This window comes from Pithys albifrons, chromosome 3 (assembly GCF_047495875.1).
Source record: "Pithys albifrons albifrons isolate INPA30051 chromosome 3, PitAlb_v1, whole genome shotgun sequence".
Taxonomy (NCBI): domain Eukaryota; kingdom Metazoa; phylum Chordata; class Aves; order Passeriformes; family Thamnophilidae; genus Pithys; species Pithys albifrons.
Genome location: NC_092460.1, coordinates 88,352,738 through 88,380,155, shown reverse-complemented (window position 1 = coordinate 88,380,155; position 27,418 = coordinate 88,352,738). Strand labels below are relative to the sequence as shown.

At 41.7% G+C, this 27,418-nt stretch overlaps 2 protein-coding genes across 5 annotated transcripts in view; one reads left to right on the top strand and one right to left on the bottom strand.

The window, feature by feature from the left end:
• Nucleotides 1-461, bottom strand: part of ATXN7L1 (ataxin 7 like 1) — a 114,098-nt gene extending 113,637 nt beyond the window's left edge. For all 4 annotated transcript variants that reach the window (XM_071552641.1, XM_071552640.1, XM_071552642.1 and 1 more), the window contains exon 1: nt 205-461. In XM_071552641.1, the coding sequence (XP_071408742.1) occupies nt 205-319 (115 nt within the window). In that variant the 5' untranslated portion in view covers nt 320-461. The remainder of the gene's footprint in view (nt 1-204) is intronic.
• Nucleotides 462-24,792: 24,331 nt separating this feature from the next.
• Nucleotides 24,793-27,418, top strand: part of CDHR3 (cadherin related family member 3) — a 34,122-nt gene continuing 31,496 nt past the window's right edge. The window contains exon 1 of the mRNA XM_071552646.1: nt 24,793-24,862. Coding sequence (XP_071408747.1) covers nt 24,793-24,862 — 70 coding nt within the window. The remainder of the gene's footprint in view (nt 24,863-27,418) is intronic.

Here is a 27,418-nt window from a genome sequence, read left to right as displayed (position 1 = left end):
GGCAGCGGCAGCGCGGCGTGCGCCTCCCGCACACATGGCACGGGGGCTCGGCCCGCGTCAGCTGAGCGCCCGGGGGGGCGGCACCTCCCGGCCCCGGCGGGAGGAGGGAGGGAGGGAGTGCGGGGGGGCGGCCCGGCCGGACCCCGGCCCCGCTCCGGGGACAGCGGCGTGCGGAGCCGGACCGCGGCCGGTCCCTGCCCTTACTGTGCGGGGGGGCGGCGCCGTGCGCGTGCGGGGGGGCGGCCTCCCGCACCCAGGCGGCCCAGGGCTGGCCCAGGAACGCCTCGGGACTGGGCACGGGCCGCTCCAGGGCCGCCATGGCGCCGCGCCTGCTCCTGCCTCCTTGTTGCTTTTCCCGTTTCCTTCGGCGGCGGCGGCGGCGAGCGAGCGAGCGAGACACGGGATTCGAGAACGCCGCACGTCATCCTCGGGACGTTCCGCCGCCCACACGGGGGTAGTGTCAGCCCCTGCTCCCTATCAGATCGGGCTCCCCGCCGCACAGCGCGCATGCCCGCGCCCCCCGCGCCTGCGCCCCGCGCCGCCGGCACCGGGCCCGCGCCCGCCCCGAGGGGCGCCGGACCCGCCGGGCCCCGCTCCGGACCCGCACCCGCCCCGGCACCGCCCGGCCCGGCCCGACCCGGCCCGCGGAGCGCAGCGCGGCCCGCGGCCGGGGAGCCTCGCCGGGAGGGCGCAGCCGCTGGCCGTGCGGTCCCCGGGGCTGCGCGCCCCGCAGTAAGTGCTTGGGACGGGCTCTGGGGAGCCGCGGCACGGCCCCGAATCGGCTCCGGAGTGTGGGGTCGGGGCTTCCCCCCCCTCCGGCTGCTTCCAGCTGCGCCTCCGTGATCACCTACAGCCACAGCCATTTTGTTGTCCAAGGGCTGCCGCGGCTGCAGGAGGCTCCGTCTGCGGGCAGATGCGATTGCTCTGGTTTGGGCGGTGTAGGGTTCGGTGCCCCAGCCCCGAGCTCGCAGGGACTGCTGCTCTCAAACAATACGGAGGTTTGCATCTCGGTCTGCATAACCCATGGGACGTACATGCTTTTAGTTTAGGACCGTGTCACTTGTGTTTATTTCTTCGTTGAGGTAAGAGTAGAAAGTAACCGTGAAAATTATTATACTCAAATATACCTGATTTGGGTAGGGAGTTACACCACAAGCCTATTGCTCCAGTTCACACCTCTTAAGCCAAACATAAACCCCACTGGTGAAGAACTTGGTATTATTTAATCAGCCTCAGTGATCTGACATGAAGCACCTTCCATACAGCTCTACATCCCCAGCAGGATTGCTGATGGCTGAAGTTCATAGTTTAACAGACACTTCTTGGAGTGGTGATGTGGGCTTTGCATGGCCCTGTCCCCCTCCTATGTCTTGCCAGCCACTCATTTAAGCCCCCTTGTCACCATTCACTTTTTGCTGGTTCAAGCCAGTGTGACAACGCTGATGTGGAGCATGGAATTAGTCTTAACTCAAGAAAAACGAGTAACATTTAGGCCTTGCTCAGGATTTGGCCTTGTGGCCATAGGGGCAGGACAGGAGTTACTGAAGTCAGGACTGCTCCCTGTCTAAAGGTATATGATGCTACAGTTTACAATGGATTTAAGTAAATTTCTCACAGGCTCCATTAAGACTAGGCCCTTTACAGTGCTAGAATGGATAAATGTTTTACGCCAAGGACAGACACCCTTTGCCTTTTGTACACGGAAAGCTTTTGTAAAGTGTGGCCTGGCCAGAGTGCCTCTAGTCAAGTAGTATTAGCCACAGGAAACTTCAGGAATATAAAGAAGTTGAAGGCTCACTAAAATATGCCTCAAATGAGAACCAGTCAGTTGCAGTAGGCTTGTTGGCAGTCAACATGAAGCAGACATAAGATGCATGACCTTAGATATATTATATGTGGAATTTCCAGAACCAGGAGGGGTGGTTGTGGTATAATAAAAAGCCCTGGCAAGGTCTATTCTGGAATATTAAGTACAGCTCTATCCACCAGTTTAAATTAAACAAAAAAAAGTGTTACTAACAAAGATCAGAGGAATTAAGATTCTATCATATGAGAAGAGTTTGACTTAGTCTAACAAAATTCAGCTGGTGGTGGATGTTTTTGATGTTTTTAATTATAAGGAGACATAATCATCAATGAGGAAGAAAAAGTAAAGAATAGACATAAGCTGCTTATGTTGAGGTTAAAAACCCTACCCACTATACTGAAAAACACTTTGGTCAGGAATAGCAAGATGGAATTCCTTAGAAGGAATGAAAAAGCACATGAAATTAATAGTCAACCATGTTCAGCACTTGTGTTCAAATTGAGAGCGGCCATATAGTCTCATAATTAGAGAAGTTGCACTGCACAGCTTATACCATAACACTGGTGTGATTATCTAAGATGTGCATCTGGAGACAAGATAGAAAAGAAAGGCATGTGAGCCAGGAAATCCCCACCAATGAAAGTCAATGTTAAATTTCAGGGAAGTACAGATGACCAAACATCTCATATTAAACACTGCCATAGGATACACATACAGTAAAGCAATTCCTAACCACACAACTGAGAAAAAAAGGGAAGAGGGAAAGTATTTAATACAAGCCGCCTCAAACCAAGCAAGAAAAGTGAAGAAACTTCCCAGCTTTAACACATGGCACTGATCTCCATGCTGCTTACCATCACACACTGCAGAACTATAGTCTAGACTTTTAATAGAAACAGATTAATAGAAACAGACCATGTGAAGGAAAATTAGCATAAAATCAAGATTTAAGATGTATCAATTCCTCCCTAAAAAGAAACAATTAAGTTTGAGAGAAAGGTTTCCAAAGTCCTCCCAAAGGAATTCTTCCTCCTTCCTACCACATGTATTCAAGAACAACATTATCGTTAAACAAATGGTTCCACAATCAGAATCATAGAATCATTTAGGTTGGAAAAGGCCTTTAAGATCAAGTCCAACCATTAACTTTGCAGTGCCAAGTACGCCACTAAATCATCTCCCTAAGTGCCACATCTGCACAGAAGCCTGACTTTCCAATGATCAACATCTTTTGTTTAAAGAGTGTGAGTTCTGCTTTTATTACCTCTATGCTGCCTCTGTCATCTGCACCAAGGAAGGAACCCCATTGCTGAGCAAACCAGCCATCAGTTTGTCTCCATTGGCTTATGGTGTGCAAGCCTTGTAGCTGCAGAAAAGTAGCTCTGTTCTGCACCTCTGTTCTTGGGCTCCTCCCCAGGAACACTATTTCTTTCATTCCAGATTGGTGCCAAATCAAACCAGTGTATGTTGCCTGAACAGCTGTCCCTTACGCTCTAGAGCTTCATGGCAAAATAGGAAGAGAACTGACTTGATGTTGGGAATATTGTAGTTCTGTCTTGTAAATATGAACTCAAGCTGCAGCATTACCATAGCAAGAGCATCCAGATTGTTTCTTCCCCCTGTCTCTTGGCATCTGCTTTCACAAAATTCATAGAAAGAAAGTCCTGTTTAAGACTTACTCCTTTTTCCATTTCATTTTTCTTAATCAGTAGAGCCAAAAGTTATGGATGGAGATGAAAAAAGGAAGGAAAGGCATAAATAGGATCACTTGTTTCCACAGGAAATGAGTAAAAAAACCCAGCACATGAAAGTGCAGATTAAAGATCCTGTTTCTTTTCCACCTGCGCACCAATACAGAAATTTAGTTCTATGACCTTGAACAAGTCTTTTTGCTACAGAAAAATAATTAAATGAGTCAGGAATGATACTTCTTTCCCTTCCTGATCCCTGAGGATCTCTTATTTCAACTGCCAGTCAGGGGTTTCCTTTTACTGTGTGTTTTTTCAGAATTCAAGGTAATGCAGCCTTGACTTTGGTTGCAGTGTCTAAATACTACAGTGATCCAATCATAACATGCTAATAAAAAAGTAAACTATAAGCAAATTTTGGCCTTTAATTGATAAACAGCAAAATACAGATGAAACGTTAACTCTAATAATTTTAATCCATATATCACTGTCTTTTAATAAGATCTCCAAATGTAAGCTTTTTGCTAAGTAACCAGGAGATAAAAATCATATGTTCCTATATCTACTTACCAGAATTGTAATTAAAGACTTGGGCTTTATAAAAGCACAGGAAAAGTTGCAACATTTAAAAGACATCCAAAGCTGCATATCAATCTTTGACTTATTAGGAGATCAGTCTAACATTTCTATAATTTTCAGGATCTGAATGTGAAGAGAGAAACTAAAACAGCAATTCTCACATGTGGCTGTCAGGAACATCATATGTAGTCGCTGCGTACAAATAAATAGTGACATGATTACATTTCAGCTCCACTGACAGACGCTGAGTTTGCTGAGGGTGCACGTGTAGTCACAACAACAACAAAAACATGCATACCTGGCAATACGTGCACCAGATGGCTTTAAACTGGCTACAAAAGTCTTGAAAAAACAGCTGTATAAGGCTTCAGTGTCATAACAATATTATAAACATATGATGTTTGTGACAAAGCAATTATGATTTAAGCAGTTTGGCACGAAATTTGTTAATACTTCTCAGGATCCTGTTTTGCAATGGGTTTACCACAATAGTAGTTTTATCTTATATAGCAGAAATTGTTACATAGTAGACAGTTTTATGAAGCCAAGTATCTACTTTGGTGGGAATGGAACAGTAAATAAATCACAAGACTGTCTTAAAGATAGTCAGTGTTGGAGTTTGCATAAGAAAAGCATCAGCAAAGTAGCTGGCTGTCAGTCACACGAGCAGAGAAACTTCAATCCTCCTCCAGGATTTTGAGAAGTGTAAAACTAATTCGTATGTTGACTTGTGTGCAAATGATTTTTATAGCGGATTTTTACACTCTTGCCAACTTTCACATGTAGATTATCTATCTATTGTTTCTCTTTCCACAGTGGATAAATGAAAGTTGTGTTTAATACTACAGCAGCACCTCAGGGTACCAGAGAAGTTTGTATCAAGGTGAAAAATGCACCAGATAGATAGTCCTACATTTCTCTGGTGAAACTGATTCTGAAACTTTTTGCTTCTTAATACGGTGTCACATCTTGGTATGCTATGTGATTAATTAGAGTAGCTGAATTCATTAAATAAACAAATAATTCAAAAAAGTCCAATATCTAGATTTCTGCAAAAAGATGCATACAGGATGGCCATTAAAACAGTTTAGCACTTACCAGGCCAAATGTAGAAGCCACCCTAGAGAAGCCAATCTCCCCAGAGCCACTCTGGCCAAAAGTGCAGTCCCTGGACTGCATCTGATCTCTTTGTAATTTCAGAAGGTGTCTCAAACACTATATGAGTGCAATCAGAGAAGACTTGAGCTGGAAAACTGTATTAAATAGACAGTTATAGCAGAGAAATCTATTTTTAATGTCTTCTGAAATAACACAAGAAAAAAAAATCTGAATTATGCTTTCAGTTCCATTTTAGCCAAAGAAGCCAGCACTTAAAAAAGAAACAGTCAGAAAAAATGGAGAACTGAAAAAGAAATTCTAAGTGAGATACTCTTGTATCCCAACAAAAACATGTTTCTCAAACAAGGGTTGCAAATTGCTTCACACAAAACAGAGCAGTGCTTGAAAGGCTACAGCAGCGCTAATCAGATGAAATGGAAAATCTAAATAGAGGTGTACTGCACAGATTTATGAACTGACAGGGCACAATAAGGTAACATTGCAGGGAACTCTGGGAAGTTTAAAGAAAAATTGCTACCAGAAAAAAAGACCTATGAACTGGAGATGAAAATCATCAGATACTACACATTTCAAACCCAATAGAGTTGTGCAAGCACTGTGAAAAATGCACATCCTTTGCTTCCAGTGTCTAAAAGGTTGTTCTAAACAATTTTGTGTGAGTATTGGCTGTGGTCTAAGTGCATTAACATAGTACTGTACTGTATTTTCAAGAGAATAATTTATATTATATCCTTTATTACCACAAGTATTTCTGATACCAAAGCTTGTAATGGTAACTCTCAGTGTACCACAGGACTTCTTTGTGCAGAGCAGACAGGCATCGTTGCTGGACACAAGGATTTACCAATTGCTTGTAAGAAGCAAAAAAGTTTCTTTTTTTTTTTTAACTCTGCAACATTGTTGTTTTTTTTTCACTCTGCAACAGTTTCAGGTTTTAGCCACGAGTCTTGAGAGTTCAGTTGAGACCATCTTATATCCAGTCTTTCTGCTCCCTCAAGAACATTCCCCATGTCCTGCCTCCACCTGAATGTCCAGTCTCAGTGCCATAGTATAACCTGTGTGAAACATGGATCTCAAACTGTCTTCTTACAACACTCACAACCCAAAGACCCTGTCTAACACTTCATTGTCTGGACTTGTGGCAAGAAACTGAAGATTAGACCACATCAAAGAAGTGCATTCACTGCAGAAGACTGGGGGGCAGATAGTATATCTATTTTGGAAATTGGAAGACATGAATGACAGGTCAAAGAGTACTCAATTGGCTAAAATTCAGTTTCCCTCTACTGACAAGTACTCAGGAAAGACCACAGTGAAATTGCTTAAAGCACAGTCAGTGCATGTTTCTTACTGCTTCTTAAAGTTGTTAAGCACTTCTAGCAGTAATGCAGCAAATCACTTGTATTTTACTTGCTGAATATCTATCTGTGTTTTTCTAATTTGAAATATTTGGTAAATAACAGCATCAACAGTATTTTGGAAGGCCATATCCAGATTCTAGAGGTAGGCTTTTGAGCATGCAGTTGGGACAGAAAAGAAACTTCAGGGAGTTCCCTGCATTTTTGAAAGCATGGCAAAGTTCTTTATGTTTTGAGATATAAAATCACCTGGGGATGGAGAAAGTTACCTTGCCTCAGTATGAAGTCTGCAAACACTGTATGACTTTTCTGTGCTTTGCCCGTGTGAATAACTGAAATCACAAAACATGGGTCCCCAAAGATCTTCACACATTTCTCATGGGGTAGACATAGAAATATTCTTTCATTAAAAATTAAGTTTGCCCTGATGAATAATGTATATTTTAACTTTCCATGCACCAGCCATGTTTTTGTGTGTTGGCAGCACACAGCAGCTCCTCTCCCTCACTCTATCCTAACCAATTTCTTCAGTTCTTTCTCAATGCAGATGCCATATTTCTCCTGTTTGTGTCTCTCTTTCTCCCAAATGCTTCCCTTTTCTGAATTTTGTTCCCTCTTTTCTGTCACTTTACCCTAGTGCTGCAGGGTGGGTTTTCATCTCCCACCAGGTTACTCCACTGAAGAACCAGTTTGGGGCCTGTTTTTTGCTCCCAGCTTCTCTCTCACCCACCCTCCCACTCAGACCCAGCTGTCTCACCAGAGGCTACCGTGTCTTTTACTATTCCCTGCCTTGTTTTTTATTCCTTATTTTGCAGTTAGGAGAATTTCCTCTCTTTTCCCCTATCCTTTTCAATGGAAGACAGGTATCTCCTATACATCTCTCCCAGTCCTCTCTCCCACCCCACCAGAGAGCTGCCTCTCCTATTATAAAGCTGTTTGAACTTGCCTTCTCCTCTCTAAACGCTTCCTCACCTTTTGGCAGAAGTTCCCTTTCTCTCTCCCCTCCTCTCAGCAGCCAGCTATCCTCTGACTCTCCCTGAGTCGCCAGCAGTCCTTCCCAGCCTTGTCCTGGCCCTGAGCAGAGCCCCTTGCCCTAAGTGCAGGGGTCTGCCTCCCCTCCCACCATTTCCCACAAGTGCTGGTGCCCTGACTGTCCCGCTCTTCCTGAGCTCACTGTTCCCCTCTGTAGGCAGGGACTTATCCCTGGCAGGGCAGGGCCAGGCACCATGCATGAGTGAGCTGTGGGTGCACCCAAGGGCTGCCAGAAGATTTCAGGCTGGGTGGGCTGTCCCTTGGTGTTTCGGAGACACTTGAGCTCCCCTCAGCTGGGCTGTGAAAGTTTAGGGGCACCCAGACAAGAAATTGGAATGAGGGTCAAACCGCAACACCTTCGGGGGGATCACGTTTGGTCACTACATCAGGGGGCAGCAGAGGGGGCCCAGCCTGCTCACGTGGCTCCCCAAGTCCTTGCTGCCTCCAGAAGCTGCCTCCAATCACACCTTGCTCAAGGTTCTGAAGTGGTTTGACAATTGTGATGGTATGTCCTATTTCCAGCTTGTACAGGAAACAGACATGTTGAAATCACAGAATAAAGAGAGCCTGTTTGTCTTGTATTTCTGGCTGAGGCTGGAAATGGAGTGCCAGAAATCACTTGTGCCTCATCTGTTGTACAGGGAATTCTCTTGTAGTTCCTTACACTCCGGGTGCTAACTTTTCAAGGAGATTTTTCTTAGTAAGATTCCCAAAAATGGTGTCTTCTAATAACACTGCAAATTCTGTACTCAGTCCAAATGGATCTCAAAGGCCTTATCAGGAACTGGGGTATGTGATGTCCCTGACAGCCAAAGGCTGTAAAAAATACATTTGATATTTAAGAATTGGCTTACACGCATAAACCTCTCTGCACTTCTGTCAGCAAACTCTTCACTAGGCCTTTACAAAGGCAATGTGGTGTCTGAGACAAGAAGTGGATGGACCTCAGTTTCAATTTGTCAGGTCTAATGATTTTTTTAATTAAATCCTCCTCTTAATGATACAAATACATTGTCCTTTGCTAGTCTATTTATTGGAAACCTATGGTTTGACAAGTGTCAGAGCTAAGATTGCAACTTTGCAGGCTCAGATTAAGAGAATCTTTGTATATCTGTGGCCATCAAACATTTCAGCTGGTTAATTGCATCCAGTGATGCAGCTCTGTGCATTGAATCCAGTCTTGTTTTGTAGATACTCAGCATGTGACATGTGGTATATGCAAAAGTTACAAGACTGATGAAAAGTGAACAATAGTGGTTTAGGGATAAAGAATTAACTAAAAATCATACAAAAATAGCATTTCAGAATCTTGTAATTCAACCTCAGATACACATTTAATGCAAGATTATAGCCAGAACTGGCTGTTGTTTCCCAAATCTTTCAATTGACATATAAAAAAGTGCTTTTCCCCTAAGAGACAGCGGGCATCTGTGGACTCCCACTGTGTGTGTTTAATTCTGCTGAATAATATATAGTAATAATAGATGAATAGAAAATATTCAAATTCAAACCATTATCTATACCCTAACTCCTCTTCCTTCTTGTGTGGAATTGGAGTCTCCCTCCTTGTGGGGAATTGGAGTCTTATTCTGATACTAAATCTGAGTTCCTACATTTTTACTTGCATTCATATTTACATTCAAGGATTGTGGTAATCTGATAATACAATGCCTGCTTTTCCTTTTGCACCAAGGGCAGTATTGGCATTGCAGCTACTGGTGACTTCAAAAGACCATTACAACTGTGGCCTAGGATATAGGAGTGCTAGCAAAATCAGAATGCTTTATGTAAAGTGGGATGAAAAATTTTATGTAGGATCATCTGTCTAGGCACATATTGACTGTCAGTTCTCTATGGCAAGAGGTGTCTACTCTTCTGTTTATAAGAACAGTAGAGCCCTTTTTTTCTGTGCCCTCACACATCATCATAATTAGCACAATTAAGATAACTCAGTCAAATCTACTAGTAGCATAAGCAGTGGCATTTTATTGAATTATGTGTTCATGTCACAGTAGAGTTGGCCCCTTCAAAGTATTTCTAGTGTTTTGTAACTGATGGAGCAAAACTTATATCATGCTGTTATAAACAAGTACAAATAGGAAGTTAGAGCTGTATGGAAACAGTGAGTTCTGGTGGTGAAAAAACCTAACAGTCCCTTGGTAAACACAAAATTTAATAGCAGTACAATAGGAATTTCTAGAGAAATAAAAAGAGGAGTCTACATTGGAGGGGTTAGAAATGGTCTTGTATTGAGAACAGAGAGTGCACAGAGCCATGAACATATGTCTTCTGGATTTGCAGAGGGAAAACTTGAAGGGCACCTCTAGGTCCTGAAATTGCTCATATGTGAGTGAATTCCTCCATATTTTCAGGGTTTAATATTTTTACCTATGGAAATTTTTACCTCAGCTTACAAAACCCCCTCAATCTGTCTTTGTCAGTCTGAATCTTAATGTAGCCAACTGTTCTGTTCAATTCTCACACTGCAGTTGTGGTGTCAGAGTCTAAGAGCATGCTGTGTCAGCCATGGGATTATTGGTCCTAGATTTTGCAAAATTCCCCATACACATTTTTAAAACAACAGCAGATAATTATGAGAGTTGGCAAATACCAGAGACATAATTGTTTTCAGCAGTTACAATAGATGTTTTAAAAACATTTCCATATTTCAACCTTTAGTTAATTCAGGGCTAGTGAAATACAATCCTTCCTATTGTCTCCTGCCCTTGGGGTATCCTCTGGGGATACCAACAAGCAGGGCCTCCCCCTTCCTCACTCGTTCTTTTCACATGCCTGTTTCACCTTTTAGGTGACTGCTTCAGTTGGTTTGCTGGGCTTTTTAATTTCAAATGTTAGTATTTAAGGAATGATGATGATGATGTCACCGTCATTTTACTTTCCTTTTCTCCTGTCTTTCTCTCAACCTTGACCTGACCTGGGATTAAACAACCAGCAATGTTGCCACCATAAGATGCTTCCTAATGCTGAAAGAGCACAAGTAGGCTGACCTCAGCACACAACAGCAATTGTTGGAGTGGCAGAAGGAAAGCAACAGTACAAATAAGATCTTCACCAATACATTTATCCCCATGCCTCTCCCACACACAGCACAAGTGGCCACATGTCAGTGAGATGATAGAAGTTTTCCTTTCTTTTCGTTCACTTCCCTACTCTGTTTACCTAAGCATCAGGAGTCATTCTAACAGTTGTTAGTGAGAAAAGGTACAGAATGTAATACATCTTCTTGTCCCTCAGGAGAGACATTTGGTAAATCTGGAATGAATATCCAATTCTCTCCAGCATACTCTGAATGTAAATTTGGAAAGAGGAATTTCTCCAAATAATTACAGTGTAAAAGTCGAATTCCAAATATATTTATTTTCTTTGCTTTCTTGTTGGTGCATATTGCATACATGCTGGAAGAGATTTCATTTTTGTGGTTGCTATGGTAAAAAGCAGTCCCCAGTTCTTTTACTTAAAACCCATGAACTGCAATTAACTGTTTAATGTTGTAACATGCAACAGCTCTAGTAACACCTTAACAGCTTTGAGCATGATACTCCCATCATCTCAGCAGATGGTGATTTTTGGCATTCTGTGTTTTCAGTTTATTCTTCTCCTTCTCCTTTATAATCTTTGCCATTATATCTTTTGACAAATGCTTCTGGACTCAATTGCAATTTGATTCTAGTGAAACATTCCTCTGATCTTTTTGTATTTCTGTTAAAGATGACCAGTGTATGAAAAAAAGTTTGTATGTGTATCCCTATCTACAATTATAAAACCAGATTTTAAAGTAAGAATCTGTTTCTTCTCATCTCTAACCATAAAAATACAGCCTTGAAATACACTTAGCGTAGTGTAGGAGCCCTAATCCTGAACAGAGGAGACATGAATTATTCTTTTGTGAAGAAAGAGTAACCCTGAACATTTGTCAAGAGTGAGTTAAATAAGAGTTCCCAATTTCAACTTATTTTATAAAGGATGTTGCCCTTTATTATTAATTCTATAGAACTGGAGACTGAATTTCTTATAAATTTTGCTCATTGTTTCAAAGATTTATGACTAATATAAATCCTTTTTAACAGAGAGTTTCAATCATGTTTAGGAAAATGTTGACTTTGTCCAGACATTATCAAAAGCAAGATTGTCCAGTGAAACTGTTTTTAGCTACTTTCACTGTTTCTCCCATGTAATACATTTGTATTCAATTTCTATTTTTTTTTTTGTTAGAAATGGATTATTTGGATTTAAAATCAGGACTGTTCTTCATATTGCTGTTTGAAGGGATTTTATGTATTAAGCAGGCAGGACACTTCAGATGTGTAATTCTGTAATACAGGACCAAATAAACTTTTTTTAGTACCTTCAGCAGCAGTATTAACATTTCTTCTTCTTTAGGAAAAGGGAAGAGGGGAAAAGGAAAAGAATAGTTTTTCCCAGAGTCATAACAAGATAATTTTGCAGTTTCAGGTTTTAAAATATGAATGTCTCATCCATAGCTATTTCCTGGCTGACTCCAGGTTTCTACGATTATTATTTATTCAGTGCTGATAGTGCTTGACATTGTGCAGATACAGAAGGAGATATTCATGTGGACTCTCTGCCAGGATTTCCTAGTTGTTGGTGGCAGTGTTAGCCTCTTTAAGCAAAAGCTTGAGGCTGTCTTTAAAACAGAGATGCTTATCCATCCTGCCAACACACAGCTTCATACTTATGGCCGTGAGAAACTGCTCAGATGCACCCAGCAAGGGTGGAAGGATGGACCCAGTGGAGTTTAATGTAATTAGTACAGCAGCAGCGTGTGGTGGCTCTGACTAATCAAACTTTTAAGACCAGTCATGGTAATTTCAAAAGCTGGAAATTTTTTAGGGAAAGGTGACTGGGAAGAATCAATCCTTCTGATCTGACATAAAGCATAAAAACACTATTTGCCTGAATGCTACATGGTTTAAAATACTGTGTCTTCTGTGAAGTCCATGAACTCTTTTGTAACTTTTTTGTAGGTGCTTAATGCACCTGGACAGTGATGCTGCTGCTCCACAAGTGTTACTGCCATTGGCAGACTGTCCATTGCTGACTGACATCTGCCACTGGCTTTGTCAGAATCAATGTGTTCCAAATGGAATCAAAGGATCCTGTCAAGGACTGGTTTAGTGACACTTTACTAGAGGAAATAAAAAAAAAAAAGGTAAAAAATCTTAGTCTAAGTGGAAGGCATATTTGTCTTTTTTTAGAAAAGAGTTACTGTCTTTAGATTTCCTTTCCAATCATTCTAAGGATCTTTAGTGACATTTTCTTGACTTTATACATGAAAGAATGGAAGGTTTGCAGTTTTCTATCTGCTTTTTCAGAAATGAATATTTTCCCCCTTATCACTTATAATAAAACTCCCCAAATCCCACCAAAACCCCAACTTGCAGTGAAGAAAAAGGTGGAATGTAAATACTTGTCCTTGTTTTCTCCCTGGCTAGGATAAGCATTTCATTATCTGGTTCTTTCAGTTACCCCAGCAGAATGAATGAACGAATGATGACAGTAAGCTTATCTCTGCCTGAGATGGTGATGCCACCCATCCAAACTAACATTGCCTTCCTTGGAGCAACACAAATCTTATATAGGAGTCAGTATCAAAAAGCTCCATGTCCAGAAATGAGCACATCTGCCATGTATGGTACAGAAACAACCAGACCAAAAGACTCATAGAAAAATAAGCAAACTTCTGAGGGATTTGAATGCTGAAGTCCAATGTCTTGAGGTCAGTTCAGAACTGTGAAGAAAATTAGAAAGGGATATATCAAATCTAATGTATAAATTACAATCCCTGTATTAGTCATGGTTGTTATATCCTAAATTTTGTTTGGAAAAGGAAAGGTAGTACTCAAGTCTCCTTGTCTCTCCACTGTTCACTCCTTTACCTTGCAAGGAATTTTTTTGCATTGAATGAAATGTCTGGTTTACATTCACAGGAAAAGTTTTAATTAATTCTCATTTTGCAAATTCTCCATAATATTTATTCGAAAGATTGGCAAATTCCAGGAAGTTCACCCATCCTTGAAAAAAATAAGTTTTGTAAACAAATCTGGCAACAAATTTATTTTAACAGCAGCAACCCTGCTAATCTGTCAAGATGCAGTTTGTTTCTGACACTTGATTAAATTCTTTTTTCTTAAGAATAGAAAATAATTTGCTACAAACAAACCATTTAGCTGGGATGTGATGACTGTCCCTCTGCTATTTCACAGAGCATTTAATTCAACAGAAAAAAGCTGATAGTATAATGTTTAAGTCTTCTTTTTTTCTTTTTTTTTTTTTAACAAACAGAAGCAAGGATAAATTTCTGTAGTCACAAACCAGCAAAAACATTAAAGGTTTCAGGGTCTGTAAACCCCAGTTTTGGTATATCCCACAACCTGGACCAGCATTATTCCACATCCTCTGAATACAAATGAAGGGAGTGTTTCAGGTTGTAGTTCCACAGGCACTTTGTTGTCCAGACCCCTGTGTCCTGGCCATTTGTTGCTGGACGTGTCAGCCACTCGCTCAGTTCTCATTCAGGCTCAATTCATGGATCGAGTTCCCTGTGCAGCAACACCAGCAGTTGTGTGGGTGTGTTAGCCTGGGATAGCCCAGGCTGGTGTGAAATAACTGGGTGGACTCTGCAGTGTAGTCTGGTTTCATCAAGAAAAATGCCCGTGTCCAGAAAAATGTTTCATGCAAAGAAACAGTCTCAGAGGTTTGCAAATATTAGTAAAGCAAAATAGGAAAGCCTCACTGCCTGCCATTAGTGTTGATTGAAACAAAAGATAAATAGGTGCTCATATTCAACATCACCTATCTCTGCATTAAGATTGTCCATCCAACTGGATTGCTGGTGTGTGGACATTTTGGAGTGTTACCTCTTGATTCCTAAAGAGAATTGGCACGTCATCTTACTGCTGCCCCTTAGCATAGGAAAACAATTTGTGAATGTATTTTCTGTCACAACTTCAGAAAACTGTGTGTCCTGGTGTACAGGCTCAGCTGATGCAAAAGTCAGTGTAGACATGGCAGTTTGTACCAGACGGGAAAACATCCATCCCTCCTGCCACTTCTTCAGCTCCTTCAGACTTAAAGGCTGATCCAGATCCCAGTGAAATCAGTGAGAGCTTTCTCACTGTGCTGGATCCAGCTGTAGGCAGCCTCTTAAGTACAACCATTAAGATATTGAGCTAATGTTAGTAATCCTTTCCTGCCTGCCTTGAACACCCAAACTGTCCGAGCCAGACTTCGTTTCAGGCAAAAGCCTGAGGAAACAGCTGAGTTTAAGCTGTGTCTGAAAGGTCAGTCTGTGTCCCCGTGGACTAAGAGGTATGGGGGAATTCCAGATTCTGCTGCCAGGTTTTTGCTATTTATTTCTGGAAGCTGTTAGCTTAGAATTTTTTTAGCTAAACTTTGTTACAGAGAACTGAGATGTTAAGAGTGAAGGCTTGAGAAGGTCACATTTTTAGGTGCTTTAAAATGTGTTTATAAACCAGCATCTTTTCTTTTCCAGGTTCCTTTTCAGATAGAGTTTTAATTCACATTATGGACACTGAGGACAGTGGACATATTCTATTTATTTTCTTATATCATATGTTAAGACTTTGCCAAGTGAACCTCTCTCTCCAAAGCTAAGAAAATACGCCTGAAAATCCTGGCAGACTTTGACATTGGTAACTTTATACACTACATTTATTGTGAGACATTTTATTACCTAAATAATTCCTCATTTAAAGGAACTTCAGATACACATTTTTTGCAGCATATTTAAAATCAGTGTGGGAAAGGAAAGAATTTATATTTGATGTAAGGATTTATATTTGATGATGTGAAATATGAATTTTTAAAATACAAGCAAATTAATTTAGCAGGTTCTTGCTTAATTGGCATCTGTGCTATTTAAAAGAAAAAGAATGGTGGGTGTTTAAACCCTTCTCAGACTGAAAACCAGTGTTCTTTTACATTATTGACTGATTCTTTCTGTGATTTAATGATTTTCTTTACATGGTTACTGAGTAGAAAGAGTGGGAAAGTCACAACCACAAGCAATAACATGGCAATTAACACAGCCATACAGGAGGGACAGTTAAATAATTTTAAGTCAACATATATAAACATGACATTCCTGGCTTGAAAATCTGGACATTGTTTGCAGCTGGAAGATTTGATTACTTAATAGATTTTGATTTTCAAATTGCTTTTGAAAATCAACCACTGATTTGAATTCACTCCAGATGGGCAATGACTGAAAACTGTTATAATCTGGCATGTATTTGGTAGCACAGATAAGTGAGTTGATGGCCTCATTAAAAGAATCTCAAACATATGCACTGATTAAAAAAATCCTCATCTCAGGCTCAGCAGGGTCTTGGCTGAAGGAAACTGAACTGCTGTGTCATCCCTAAGGGCTTTTCCTGGCGTGACAACAGGAGGAACTTCATAGTGCTGCTGCACACAGAGGTGAATATGAAATGTGTCACAGTCCAGTGTGTGCCTGCCAGCAAAGGCAGTGTGGTACAGGCCAACACTTGTGCCCACTGCGGCCAGCAGGAACTCCCCTGCGAGTATGTGTGTCCCCCACAACCTGAATGACAGTCACACAACTGAGGTCATGGAGTTTAGGAGTCTGAAAGGGGTATTTATTGTTTCTCTGACAGGTCATCAAAGATTTGAGATGGACACTAAGGGTTGGAGGGCTCTGACCATCAGAATTATCCTTCCCAGACCCTCTTTATTGTCACCGCAGCGAAACACGTTCCAAAAGTGCAGTACTTCCCATCTTGAAGGCAACAGCTAAGGCTGGTCTCACCAGTTGTGCCCTAGTTGTGCCTTAGCAATCTTATGTTCCCAAAAGAAGCCTCGGGTGACCATATAACATTAACATATACAGGTGTGTGGTTTAGTAATTTCAAGGCAGGCAAGGCAAACCCCATCCTCAGCAGCATCTCGTCCTGACTGTTGCTTCCTAAACCACATTGGGAATACTTTTTCACAGCCTCTGAATGATGGAACACAGTTTCTCCTCCAAAGCATTATGACTCAGTTCCCACAATATAGTAATTTTTTTCAAGGAGAAAATGTACCATTTTTAATAACAAGCCTGGCTAAGACACTGACCAAAATGATGTCCCTGGCACATAATGTCCCTGTTTTTTAGGATGCTTTGTAACCACTGCTCACATGAACTAAATGTCTTTTTTCTGTTTAGACAGCTGGATTTCTGTGTGGCACTAGATGGCAATATTCCCTTAGCTCCAGCAATGGTCAATGGGAGCCATACATAGCAAAGGGATGTATCCTGACCTTGTTTCCTTTTTATTACCCCCATAGCTCATATTATAACAGCCAGGTTTTCTGTGAGTAAGCCCAATCTGAGCTGCAGGGTTTTTTTAATCCCTGTGCATTCACTCACCTCTCTTCACAGCTTCACAGTTCTCTGTCACAACATTTTTTTGGACACCAGGTTTACTGTATGGGATCTTCTGTTTCATTAGGAAAGCTCTCAGTCTGTTCTATGATGCTGATTCTCAAATCCACAGGCAAGTGTCTACACCCAGAATATTACAGTGGTTTCCAGCTGCCTTTTGTGTATTAATGTGGTGGCAGACTCAAGTCATTACTCAGATATAATGTTGCTGCATGTCAATTGTAAGAAAATTATTTTTCCACTCGTGCTTGCTCTCATATGAAATAAGCATAGTCTAGAATCAGCAACTATAAAAAAGTGATTCTGTGTCTGTTCCCAGATGAATTTTACCCTGTCCTTGTGTGATATTTCTAAAGGTCTCTAGTCACAGAACTTACAGGAAGCAAGGAACAGGGCCAGTGAAGAATATTGCATGTTTCCTTTGTGTGATTAGGATTTTGTTTGCCTTTGGACCACTTTATTCAGGGCCAGGTCTGTTGAAACTGCTCCTTTAAAAATCAGGCTTGACATTGATCTTTGTGAGACCAAAATCGTTATTTTCCAATAGCCTAAATTAAATAATAGTCCCACTCAAAAGTAGGATCATAGAATCATAGAATCATAGAATCGATTGGGTTGGAAAAGACCTCCAAGATCATCGAGTCCAACCCTTGGTCCAACTCTAGTCCATTTACTAGATCATGGCACTCAGCACCATGTTCAATCTGCGTTTAAAAATCTCCAGGGATGGTGAATCCACCACCTCTCTGGGCAGCGCATTCCAACGCCTGATTACTCTCTCTGTAAAGAATTTTTTTCTGACATCCAACTTAAATTTCCCCTGGCAGAGCTTAAGCCTGTGCCCCCTTGTCCTATTGCTGAGTGCCTGGGAGAAGAGACCAGCCCCCACCTGGCTATAACTTCCCTTCAGGTAGTTATAGACAGTGATGAGGTCACCTCTGAGCCTCCTCTTCTCCAGGTTAAACAACTCCAGCTCCCTCAACCTCTACCCATAGGGCTTGTGCTCCAGTCCCTTCCCCAGCCTTGTTGCTCTTCTCTGGACTCGCTTCAGCACCTCAATATCCTTTCTGAACTGAGGGGCCCAGAACTGAACACAGTACTCAAGGTGTGGCCTCACCAATGCAGAGTACAGGGGAAGGATCACTTCCCTGGTCCTGCTGGCCACGCTATTTTTGGTACAGGACAGGATCCCATTGGCCTTCTTGGCCACCTGGGCACACTGTTGACTCATGCTGAGCTTCCTGTCAATTAGTACTCCAAAGTCCCTTTCTGCCTGGCTGCTCTCCAGCCACTCTGTGCCCAGTCTGTAGCGCTGCAGGGGGTTGTTGTGGCCAAAGTGCAGGACCTGGCACTTGGCCTTGTTGAACTTCATCCCATTGGAATCAGCCCATCTCTCAAGTCTATCCAGATCCCTCTGCAGAGCCCTCCTGCCTTCCAGCAGATCGACACTCCCTCCCAGCTTGGTGTCATCAGCAAATTTGCTAATGATGGACTCAATCCCCTCATCTAAATCATCAATAAAGATGTTAAACAGGACTGGACCCAAAACAGACCCCTGGGGAAAGATTCCAAGGATGACTTTGGACAATGGGTGTCCCAGTCAAGATATTGAGGTAAAAATAGAAATTACTCTGGAAAAGCAATTTTTTTTCTGTTCTCCTACTGTCTTAAGACCACCCAAGCCTCCTCTTCAAGCTGATGGCTGCCACTTTCCATGCACCCCATTTACAACATACAAACCTGTGTCTGTGCTGCCACAGCTGTTCTACCACATGCTTCTTACTGCAAAGATCCCAAAACCACAGCCACTGCCTGCCTCATCCTCTTATTGTGTATCTCCCTGTCCTCAGATCAGGACCCCAGCTTCATATGCACTCTTTTTCTTTCTTCCACTCCTCACCTTTCCCAGCAGAGATCCAACTTTTTCTCTATCACACCCCTTCACTGTCTCATACTTCATTAGCCCCAGTCCTCTGCCTCACAAGTGTCTGCCCTCATGTAGCTGAGTAAATCATGGTGCTACTGCATTGGGTATTGCTAAGCATGAGAATGGAGCAGAAACAAAAACAATACACCAAACCCTCCGATGGTATCAGGCTGCTGCATGCCATGTGATCAGTGGTAGGATTGAGACTCCATGCGTGCTGTGGTTACTGTCTGGGTAGTCATTTGATGGGGACAGAAGCTCACAGGAACACCAGAAGCATAAAGCCCTGAGCAGTCACCTTGCAGTTATTGAAGGTCCCACATAGGAGAGTATTGTTGTCTCTCTTATACTTCAGTCAAACAGCCAGACTGAGCTCATACTGTGAAACAACAAGGGAGAGTGAAACGTTCCTCCTTACACACCATGCCCCCTAAGGGGCCTGGAGCAGGTCAGTCCCCATGACAGCTCTGGCAGTCCAAGCAAAACTGCAGTGTATCCAGAACTACATGCCTTTCTCTCCTCAGACTCCCCTCCTCTGGTGCCTTGGAGAGCCACAGAGCCCAGCTAAAGATCACAATGTTCTTGAAACCATAGACAAAGAAAATTTCATACTGTTAGAAAGCAGTGCATTATCCTCACTCCTCTTCAAAGGATGGAGTAACTTATGGATAAAATCCTGTTCCCCTCTGAGTGAAACTCCACCACTTGAGCCCTCACCCTGTGCCCAGCCATGCTCTTTTCTGTTAGTTGCACACTCTTCACAAAGCCAACAGAAAATACTTTGTTTGTGCTAAAATGCAAAGTTGCTTTTGCTAAAACAAGCAAATTCCTTTTGCTGATAAAATAGGGAAGGCCTGGTGTGTTTCATGATGCAAAGGCCTGTCTAAGTAATTCTTAATGAAATACTTGACTAAATGAAGTGCATCACGCTGTGTACATAGAAACCTCAGTTTGTGTACCCGTATTTGCCCAGAGCATTCTTTCTTGTTGCATTTGCATCTTTTGATACTTCATGTCCTTGTTTATATATTTACCAAACAGCTCAGGTGGCCAAGCAAGTGCAACAACAGACAAAAGGTGTGATATGCAGTAAATGTTGTTTCATGAGATACAAAGTGTTACTGCAGGAGTTCAGAGCCTGAGCCAATAACCAGTGAACACAGAAGACTTCATTGGCTCAACACATGTTTCACTGAGTCTTTACTGTCATTAGAACTCATTTTGGAAGACAAATTATATGATTAAAATTCAAATTCTGGTGTGGGTAAGTGACATAATTTCTCATACTGAATGTTCTACACCACCATACATTTTTGATCTTGAACCAAAAAACACAAAATAATTGCTGGTAACGTCTCCTTTTGATCATGTGAATGAATATTGAAGCTTGTTATCACTGACTTCTGTGTTTTGTTAAGGCAGAAGAAAATGTATTTTTTAGCAGCAGAAGAACTTCTCAAAGAGAAAAACATTTGGCAATAATGTGCTTTTTACAGTCATAATGTCTTTCAGTAATCATGATTGAGGTTGAGAGCGGGACCACGCACTTTGGCTTTTCTGGACCTTTAGTGTGGCCTTGTTGAACTCCATTGACCTCTTCATAGGGAGGATTCAAGTACATCTGAAGCTTTCTTGAATTCATGTCCTTGTAATCATTTGTCTGCCTCAGTCCACATTTGTCAAGATGAAGTGGGGGGAATGAGAAGGATCAGAACAATCTCTGCTAACTAAATCCCTTACACACTCCTAGTGCTCCTAAAATAAGTGCTCAAATTCTTAGTTGCAAAAGGCAGACTCTCATGATTCCTTCTTCTCTCACAAAGTCTTTCACCCCTCCTGTGTATAACTGCTGGAGCAATGGAGGAACTCGTTTTGAACACTGTCAACAGCATAATTTTCAGCCTTCTATGTCTACTCACCCAGATTTTAGGTGGTTCTTTACTTAAACCTGGATCCCCCCCAAACCACTTGGTATGATGGAATCTCTTGTTAACAAGCACCTCATGTTAATTATTGGGGGAGTGACTGGTGTGGTTACATGTTTATAAGTCAATGTTAGAAAGGTATCTGCCTAGGAATTTTTTTTTCATAATTGCATGGGTTACTGACCTTGCTAGGCTGGGATCACTTTAAGTGAGATTAAGGTAACATGAGTAGTACTCAATGACTTTTAGTTTGTTCTTGTCACTCAGACATGGTACAGAGGAAGCTTTTAGCTGAGAAATGAAAGGAAATGGTGCATAAGGTTTTGTTGTAGGATGCTTAAGGTACTGTTTTAATATTTTAGGAAAGGTTACCAAGACAGTGGATGAAGAAGCTGTACTGTTTAAAGAGAACAGAGATGAAAAAAAACCTGACAGTCTCAGTAAATTAATTAATGAAATAACAATAATAAATACTCATAAATGGATGTTGGATCAGGTGTATGAAAATTCTCCTTAGGCTGCTCAATTTTTCTTGAGTAATTACCACAGTAAGAGCAAAATGCCTCCTTTCCCATGAGTTGGCTAAGAGCAAGAGAGCCACTGCTCTGGCTGAAATAGCCATTAATGGGAAAATTATGTCCTGAACCTTAGATGTGTTTGAAAAGTGAGAGAACATTTCCTTCATGTTGACAGACTGGAAGTCAATTGAGAATTAAATCCATAGAAAACAGATGAATGTTGTTGTCATGCACATTTTGTTATGCAAGAAGACTCCTCTGCAGCTGGCCTCTGTTGAGGTCCCTCACTTTCCTGAGGACAGGCAATCAGAAGCTTGCACATCAAGTCCTGTTCTTTCCTACCTGGTATCCCTCCCTTCCTGTGTTCTTTCTCTCGGCATCCCAGCCTAAGACCAGTGCAATCAGTCGTACTCCTATCTGCTGGTCTTTCCCTTGGAAACAGGATTCTTTGGTTTCTTGAGAGGTGTAGCATCTTCCTCATATTCTCCATTTACCTGAAATCCAGAAGACATCTTTTCAGAAGTGCGTTTCTTCTTCACTGCTCTAAAATGCCCAGATATCAATTCATCTTGAAAACCAAGGAATTACTAAAACCCATTTTTTCTCTTGACCTTTTCATTTGCTCTAATTAATTTTCTTTCTCCTATTTTGTCTGCAAACTCCCTGGTTGTATTTTTGCTTTGAGCTCTCTTCATCTAGTTGCTTTATGTTCCCAGGAATCTCAACCCTGACCTTGCAGCATAAGAGCTGCTGTTGCCAGCCTTGCCAGGGAACCTCTGCCTTGCACACCTTCTCCTAATTCATCTGTTCCTAGCCAGCTTGTATACTTATTTCTATGTGATTTTCAACCTGTTCTGGGCTGCCTTTTAATTCTGGCTGCTCTTTCCCTTCATGCCTCACAACTTCACAGGTTGAATCAGAAAACCACAGAAATCTACTCAGAGGAATATGAAAAAATAGGGATCTAAGGGAGGTACTGAGAGATACTGGCAGTGACTCAAGGAAGAAGAATGAACCAGAGCCCTTTCTGCTCCCACTTATTCCACACTTTCCTTCCTTGTTCCTTTGTGCTATGCTTGGCTCTCCCCTCATCTCCCTGGTCACCTCTATAGTCTCTTCTCACAGCATGCTTGAACCATGAGGCTTAACAGGAACTACTTGAAAGCCCTGGAGACAGATTTGGAGAGAAAGCAGAAATTAACTACTCCATGGGTATTCACTTTGCACCTGAGACAATTACATATTGCACTTCCAGGTGAGGCTGGGGAAGGGTTAGCATTTCAAGCACATGGGTATTCCAGATGTTTTTCCCATCCATGCCTCCCATATCCCTCTATGATGTCTCTATCACGAAATGGGCAGAAGAAAGTCTGATTTATACACACGGACACTAAACCCTTGCTGAAAGTAGATCTGTGTACATTCTCAGAGGAAGGAAGGACAAAACAAAGAAGTTGGAAAATGTATTTATAGGAAAAAAAACACCTCAAGCCACACAAAACCCAAACAAAGAATAAAAGAATAAAAATTGTGACCTCTGAGTTCGGGAAAGGGGTTGGCTGTTCACAGCATAGGATGGAATCAGTCCTGTCACTCAAAGAAGATATTAAACAAATTTAGACATGTATCTGAAAGACTTTAAAACTTAATCCAGATGTTTCTATAATTTTTTCAAGACTTAAAGATAAAACCTTATAATAGGATAAATTATACGTTGCAACTAAGAGGAGGGAATAAAGCTAGGAGCAGATTTACAGTGTTGTGGTAACTAGTAAAAGATCACTGTAGGAGACATCACACTGAACAAGCCTGGTTCATGCACATGCACACAGACCTCATCTTTGTGAGATGTCCAGTCAGATCAAAAGCTTCTTTGTGAGCTCAGGAAACACATAAGAAAGGGTGGGCAAAGATCGAGTACGTAAAGGGACGGGTTAGATATTTTGCCATATAAATATATTAATGTTATTACAAGCATAGCTAAGTCACCTAAGGGTGAGGTTTTCCGTATACTTTTTTACTAACATAAAGTCTGGGCACACATGTCCTGGGGCAAAGGAAAAGTAGCTTCCTCACTACTGCTGGGTGATGCAGTGTGTGTTCCCAGATGATACGGTGTGGCCACATCCACTTCAAATCCAGGCTGCATCACAAGGTCCAACAAGCACTTTAAAATAGATGCAGATTAGCCATCAAGTGAATATTTCTCATGATTCCCCAAATCTGTATTAGATATGGAGATATGGCTCAGTTCCAATCAGTAGGCTGTAATGATGCATCTTCTCCAGTTTCATTATGTCAGCAGAATTCTCCAGGGCATGTATGTGTATTAAACCATAGTTAAGGTGCCAATGCAACAAGCACAGCAACGCCTGCACCAGCGTTAAATTAGCTGCTCATGTTCAGCATGTTCAATTAATATGCTCATGCTACACAAAACACAGGAGCACAGGGCAGAGCTTTCAGTGGGACAGCCACAGAGGGTCACGCAGAATCATCTAGCAATTCTAACTTAGCTCACAAACCAGTCAGGCAGTGGGGCTGATACAGCTGTGTTAAACCTGAATCTCAAAATTCTACGTCTTAGCAGAGCTGATAAGTATTTGTGGAGTTGTTTGAGAATCAACTACATGAATCCCTGAGCAATCTGATTTAATTAAGCCTGCTTTGAGCAGAGTGTTTGACTAGATGACCTCCAGAGGTCCTTTTCAGCCTAAATTATTCTATGAGTTGATTCTAATGCATCTATATTGCATCAAGTTCCAGCATTAGTGTCACCTTTATACTATGCTCCATGAAAAAACGCTAGGACTGCCCTTAGTTAAATTAAAAAAAAAAAAAGAAGAAGGAAAAAAATTGCATGGCTCTGTTGTGGACTGACGAGCTAATTGCCTAACCTAAGGGGACCAGTGCACTTTGCATAGGGGTCTATGTTGTTCCTGAGACAGCTACAGCAAATCCTAACCCTAACCCTAACCCTAACCCTAACCCTAACCCTAACTCTAACTTCATTGTATAGAAAAGCATGAGGACTTAATTCTGGTGTGTGAAGAGAGCAGCTCATTGCCAGAGTGGTGAAAGCTTCACGGTATTTCCAGATTTAGAACATACTAGATTCTATTCATAATGCTTCATTGAATAAGATTATTGCAGTGAAAGGACATTTAATGTTTGCTTTCTCAAGTGCAGACCAGGCCTGTGGATGAAGTGTCAGCAAGGAGCAGTTCCCTGACAAACAAACAAGCTGACGGTGTTTGGAAACTCCCTTAGAGACACAGTCCTTTGTTTCAGTTCTCACTGCACAACATGACAAAGAGGAAGAATTCAGGTGGAGCTGAGGTAAACTAGGGAAAACATACCATGATCTTCCTTCAGTTTGCATCCTGGGAACATGAAGGACAGGATTGCAAAGACAATGAAGAGCATTCTCCTTTTCCTCATTTTGTTGGGAGTAGTATCTGGTAAGAACATGATTTCATCATGCTGCTAAAATTAGAACACTGTTGGCTGTTATACTTTCTCTTGGGAGCTTTATAATACATATTTAGGGATCAGACATGGATGGGAAAAATTAAGTAACAATTATTTTCCTACTGAAATGGGCTGAGCTCTGCGGTAACATCAGTATAATGAAGAGAACATGACTCTTTGCTAAGACACTTTGTTGGATGAGGCGTTTCATGTGTAATAGCCACTTCTCTGTGTGACAGCAATGGAGCAGGAAAGGAGGTCAGCTTTCCAAGAAAATTAAGTAGTATTAATACTCCAGCATCCTCCTTTCAAGTATTGATAACATTTCTCTTTGTTAAAGTAAAACAAGCAACCAAGCAGGACCAAACAGAAAAAAACTTGTGGAGAATATTACTAAGATTTTATCACTATCCTTGTTCAGTGTAACTACATGCCAATATAACATGTGCATGTTAGCAACTTAAAGCAGGTCATCAAACTGCAGTCTGTGTGGCTTATGGAGCACTGATGTTGTTTGTGGTCAGCTCAGGGAGGATCACTTTGCTCTTGAGGAACTGAAAGAGTTCTGCCATCCCTCAGGAGCCTTGTCAGTATTTGGCGATTTTCCTGATGTCCCCAAAACTGTGATGTGGACACTGCATGTGAATCTCAGCTTCCCTTTTTCTAATCTGCCTGGTTGTGGAGAGAGAAGGTGTGACTCAAATACACTGTAAAGACTAACAAATCACAGATAAATAAGACATATATTCATAAACTTCTCAAATCTAATGTCCTTATTGCTTTGCCTTGGCCTAGGCATTTGTCAGTGTTTGGCATTTTTAATTCTGATAAACAATGTATTAAATTTCTTCAGGCACATTTTGTTCTGCAAAATAACGACTTAAGCAAGGACTTGTGAATATGGAAGGAGGTCTTTTGTAAAATTGATTAAAAAAAGAAGAAGCCATTTAGATGAAGTACCAAAAATTTCAGTTAAAAAAAAATCAAGAAGTAAGAACTTGTGATTTAGAAAAACAGATCTGGAATAAACAGCCAACAAAATTTTAGAGATAATATAAAAATAGCAACTCCTTTCTGTATTTCTAAATGCTGCAAATTATTTTGTTGTTTTTATAAATATCTTCCATTAATGAACTGTGGCTTTGTGAGGGAGCTGGATTCATTAGGCACTGTCCACAGGAATTAGATTCCAAGTTCATCTCCACTTATGGAAACGTATCCCTAGAAGCCCCTCTCAGCCCAGTCTTGTTTGTGTGGCTGATTTTTTGTTAATGATGTTTTCCAGAATGTGTAAGAGCAGTAACAAGCAGTTAGTTGGTCACTGTGTCTTGCTCCACTGACATGTCAGTATCAGCTCAGCTGAGCTCAGTCCTGCAGGGGTGTTAGCATGAGCTGTTCAGATTAACTCCTACAGGCAGACCCTTACAGTGTTCCCACCTCACTGCTTCTCAGCCTGTACCTCAACCATCTCAGCTTCTCCTGCTTCTGAGCCTGTACCTCAACCATCTTCAGAGTATCTCCACAGCTTTTTTTTTCCATAAATGCCAGAGCAATCCCAGCCAGATCAGTGATCCATGGACCTGCTGTATCTGGCCTGTGGCAGCAGGAGAATCCCCGTGCAGCTGTGGAGAGGCTCTTGGGCTCCAGCCCTAATGGCCCCAGACTAGTTCCCATAGCAGCTTTCTACCTTGCAGCTGTGTAGCAAAAATAAAGATGTCCTGGGGCTTTTGCTACAGTAATTGCTGATTTATGAACCTGTCCTGGCCCCTGAGTGAGCACTGTTTGCCTTCATTTTGGCACACAGTGCATAGGAAGTTCAACTGAACACAGCCAGCTTTCTTGGAGAGTGTTTTGGATGAGCCAGTGAAGTGTTCCAAAGCAACAAGCAGTCCTGCCATAGTCTTGTGTTGAGGTACATTGCCAGTTCACAAGGGATGTGAAATTACTAAGATATGTTTTCAGGACATGCCTTAAAAGTTGTCTTGATTTATGTTTTCTCGACATTCTTCATGAGATAAATCGCAACAGGCCTTTGTCAGATATAACAAAAGCTAAATAATAGAGAAAGCAAAAAATTTTGGTTTGGGGAATCCAGAGATCTGACTGACAAACAAGGAGCTCATGCAAAGCTGGTGAAAGCCTCACCAGTATGTGCTGCTTCGAGACAGTTCTGAACCACAGGACGCTTTTGTGGGTCTGCATCTCTTCCAAGGACTCCAGCTTGCTCTTCTGTGCTCCCAGCAGGAGACACAGGCACAGTCCCCAAAGCTGTTGCCAACCAGCACCACTCACGAGCCAGGCTTGAACACAGCTGTCCTGGAAAGAATTAGAAGAGGGAAAACAGAGGGAATGGGTGCTGCATGCAGTGTGGTTCGCAAAAAATGTGTCTGCAACATCCTGGTCTGTGTGATTCTGGGTGCTTTTTGATGTCACGGTAATCAGAGGCAGCAGTTAATAGAGAGGGAAAAATGAAATGATAGAAACATCTTTGGTTTCATTGTTTCTATATGAACACCTATATGAAGGCAAACAACACAGTAACAATA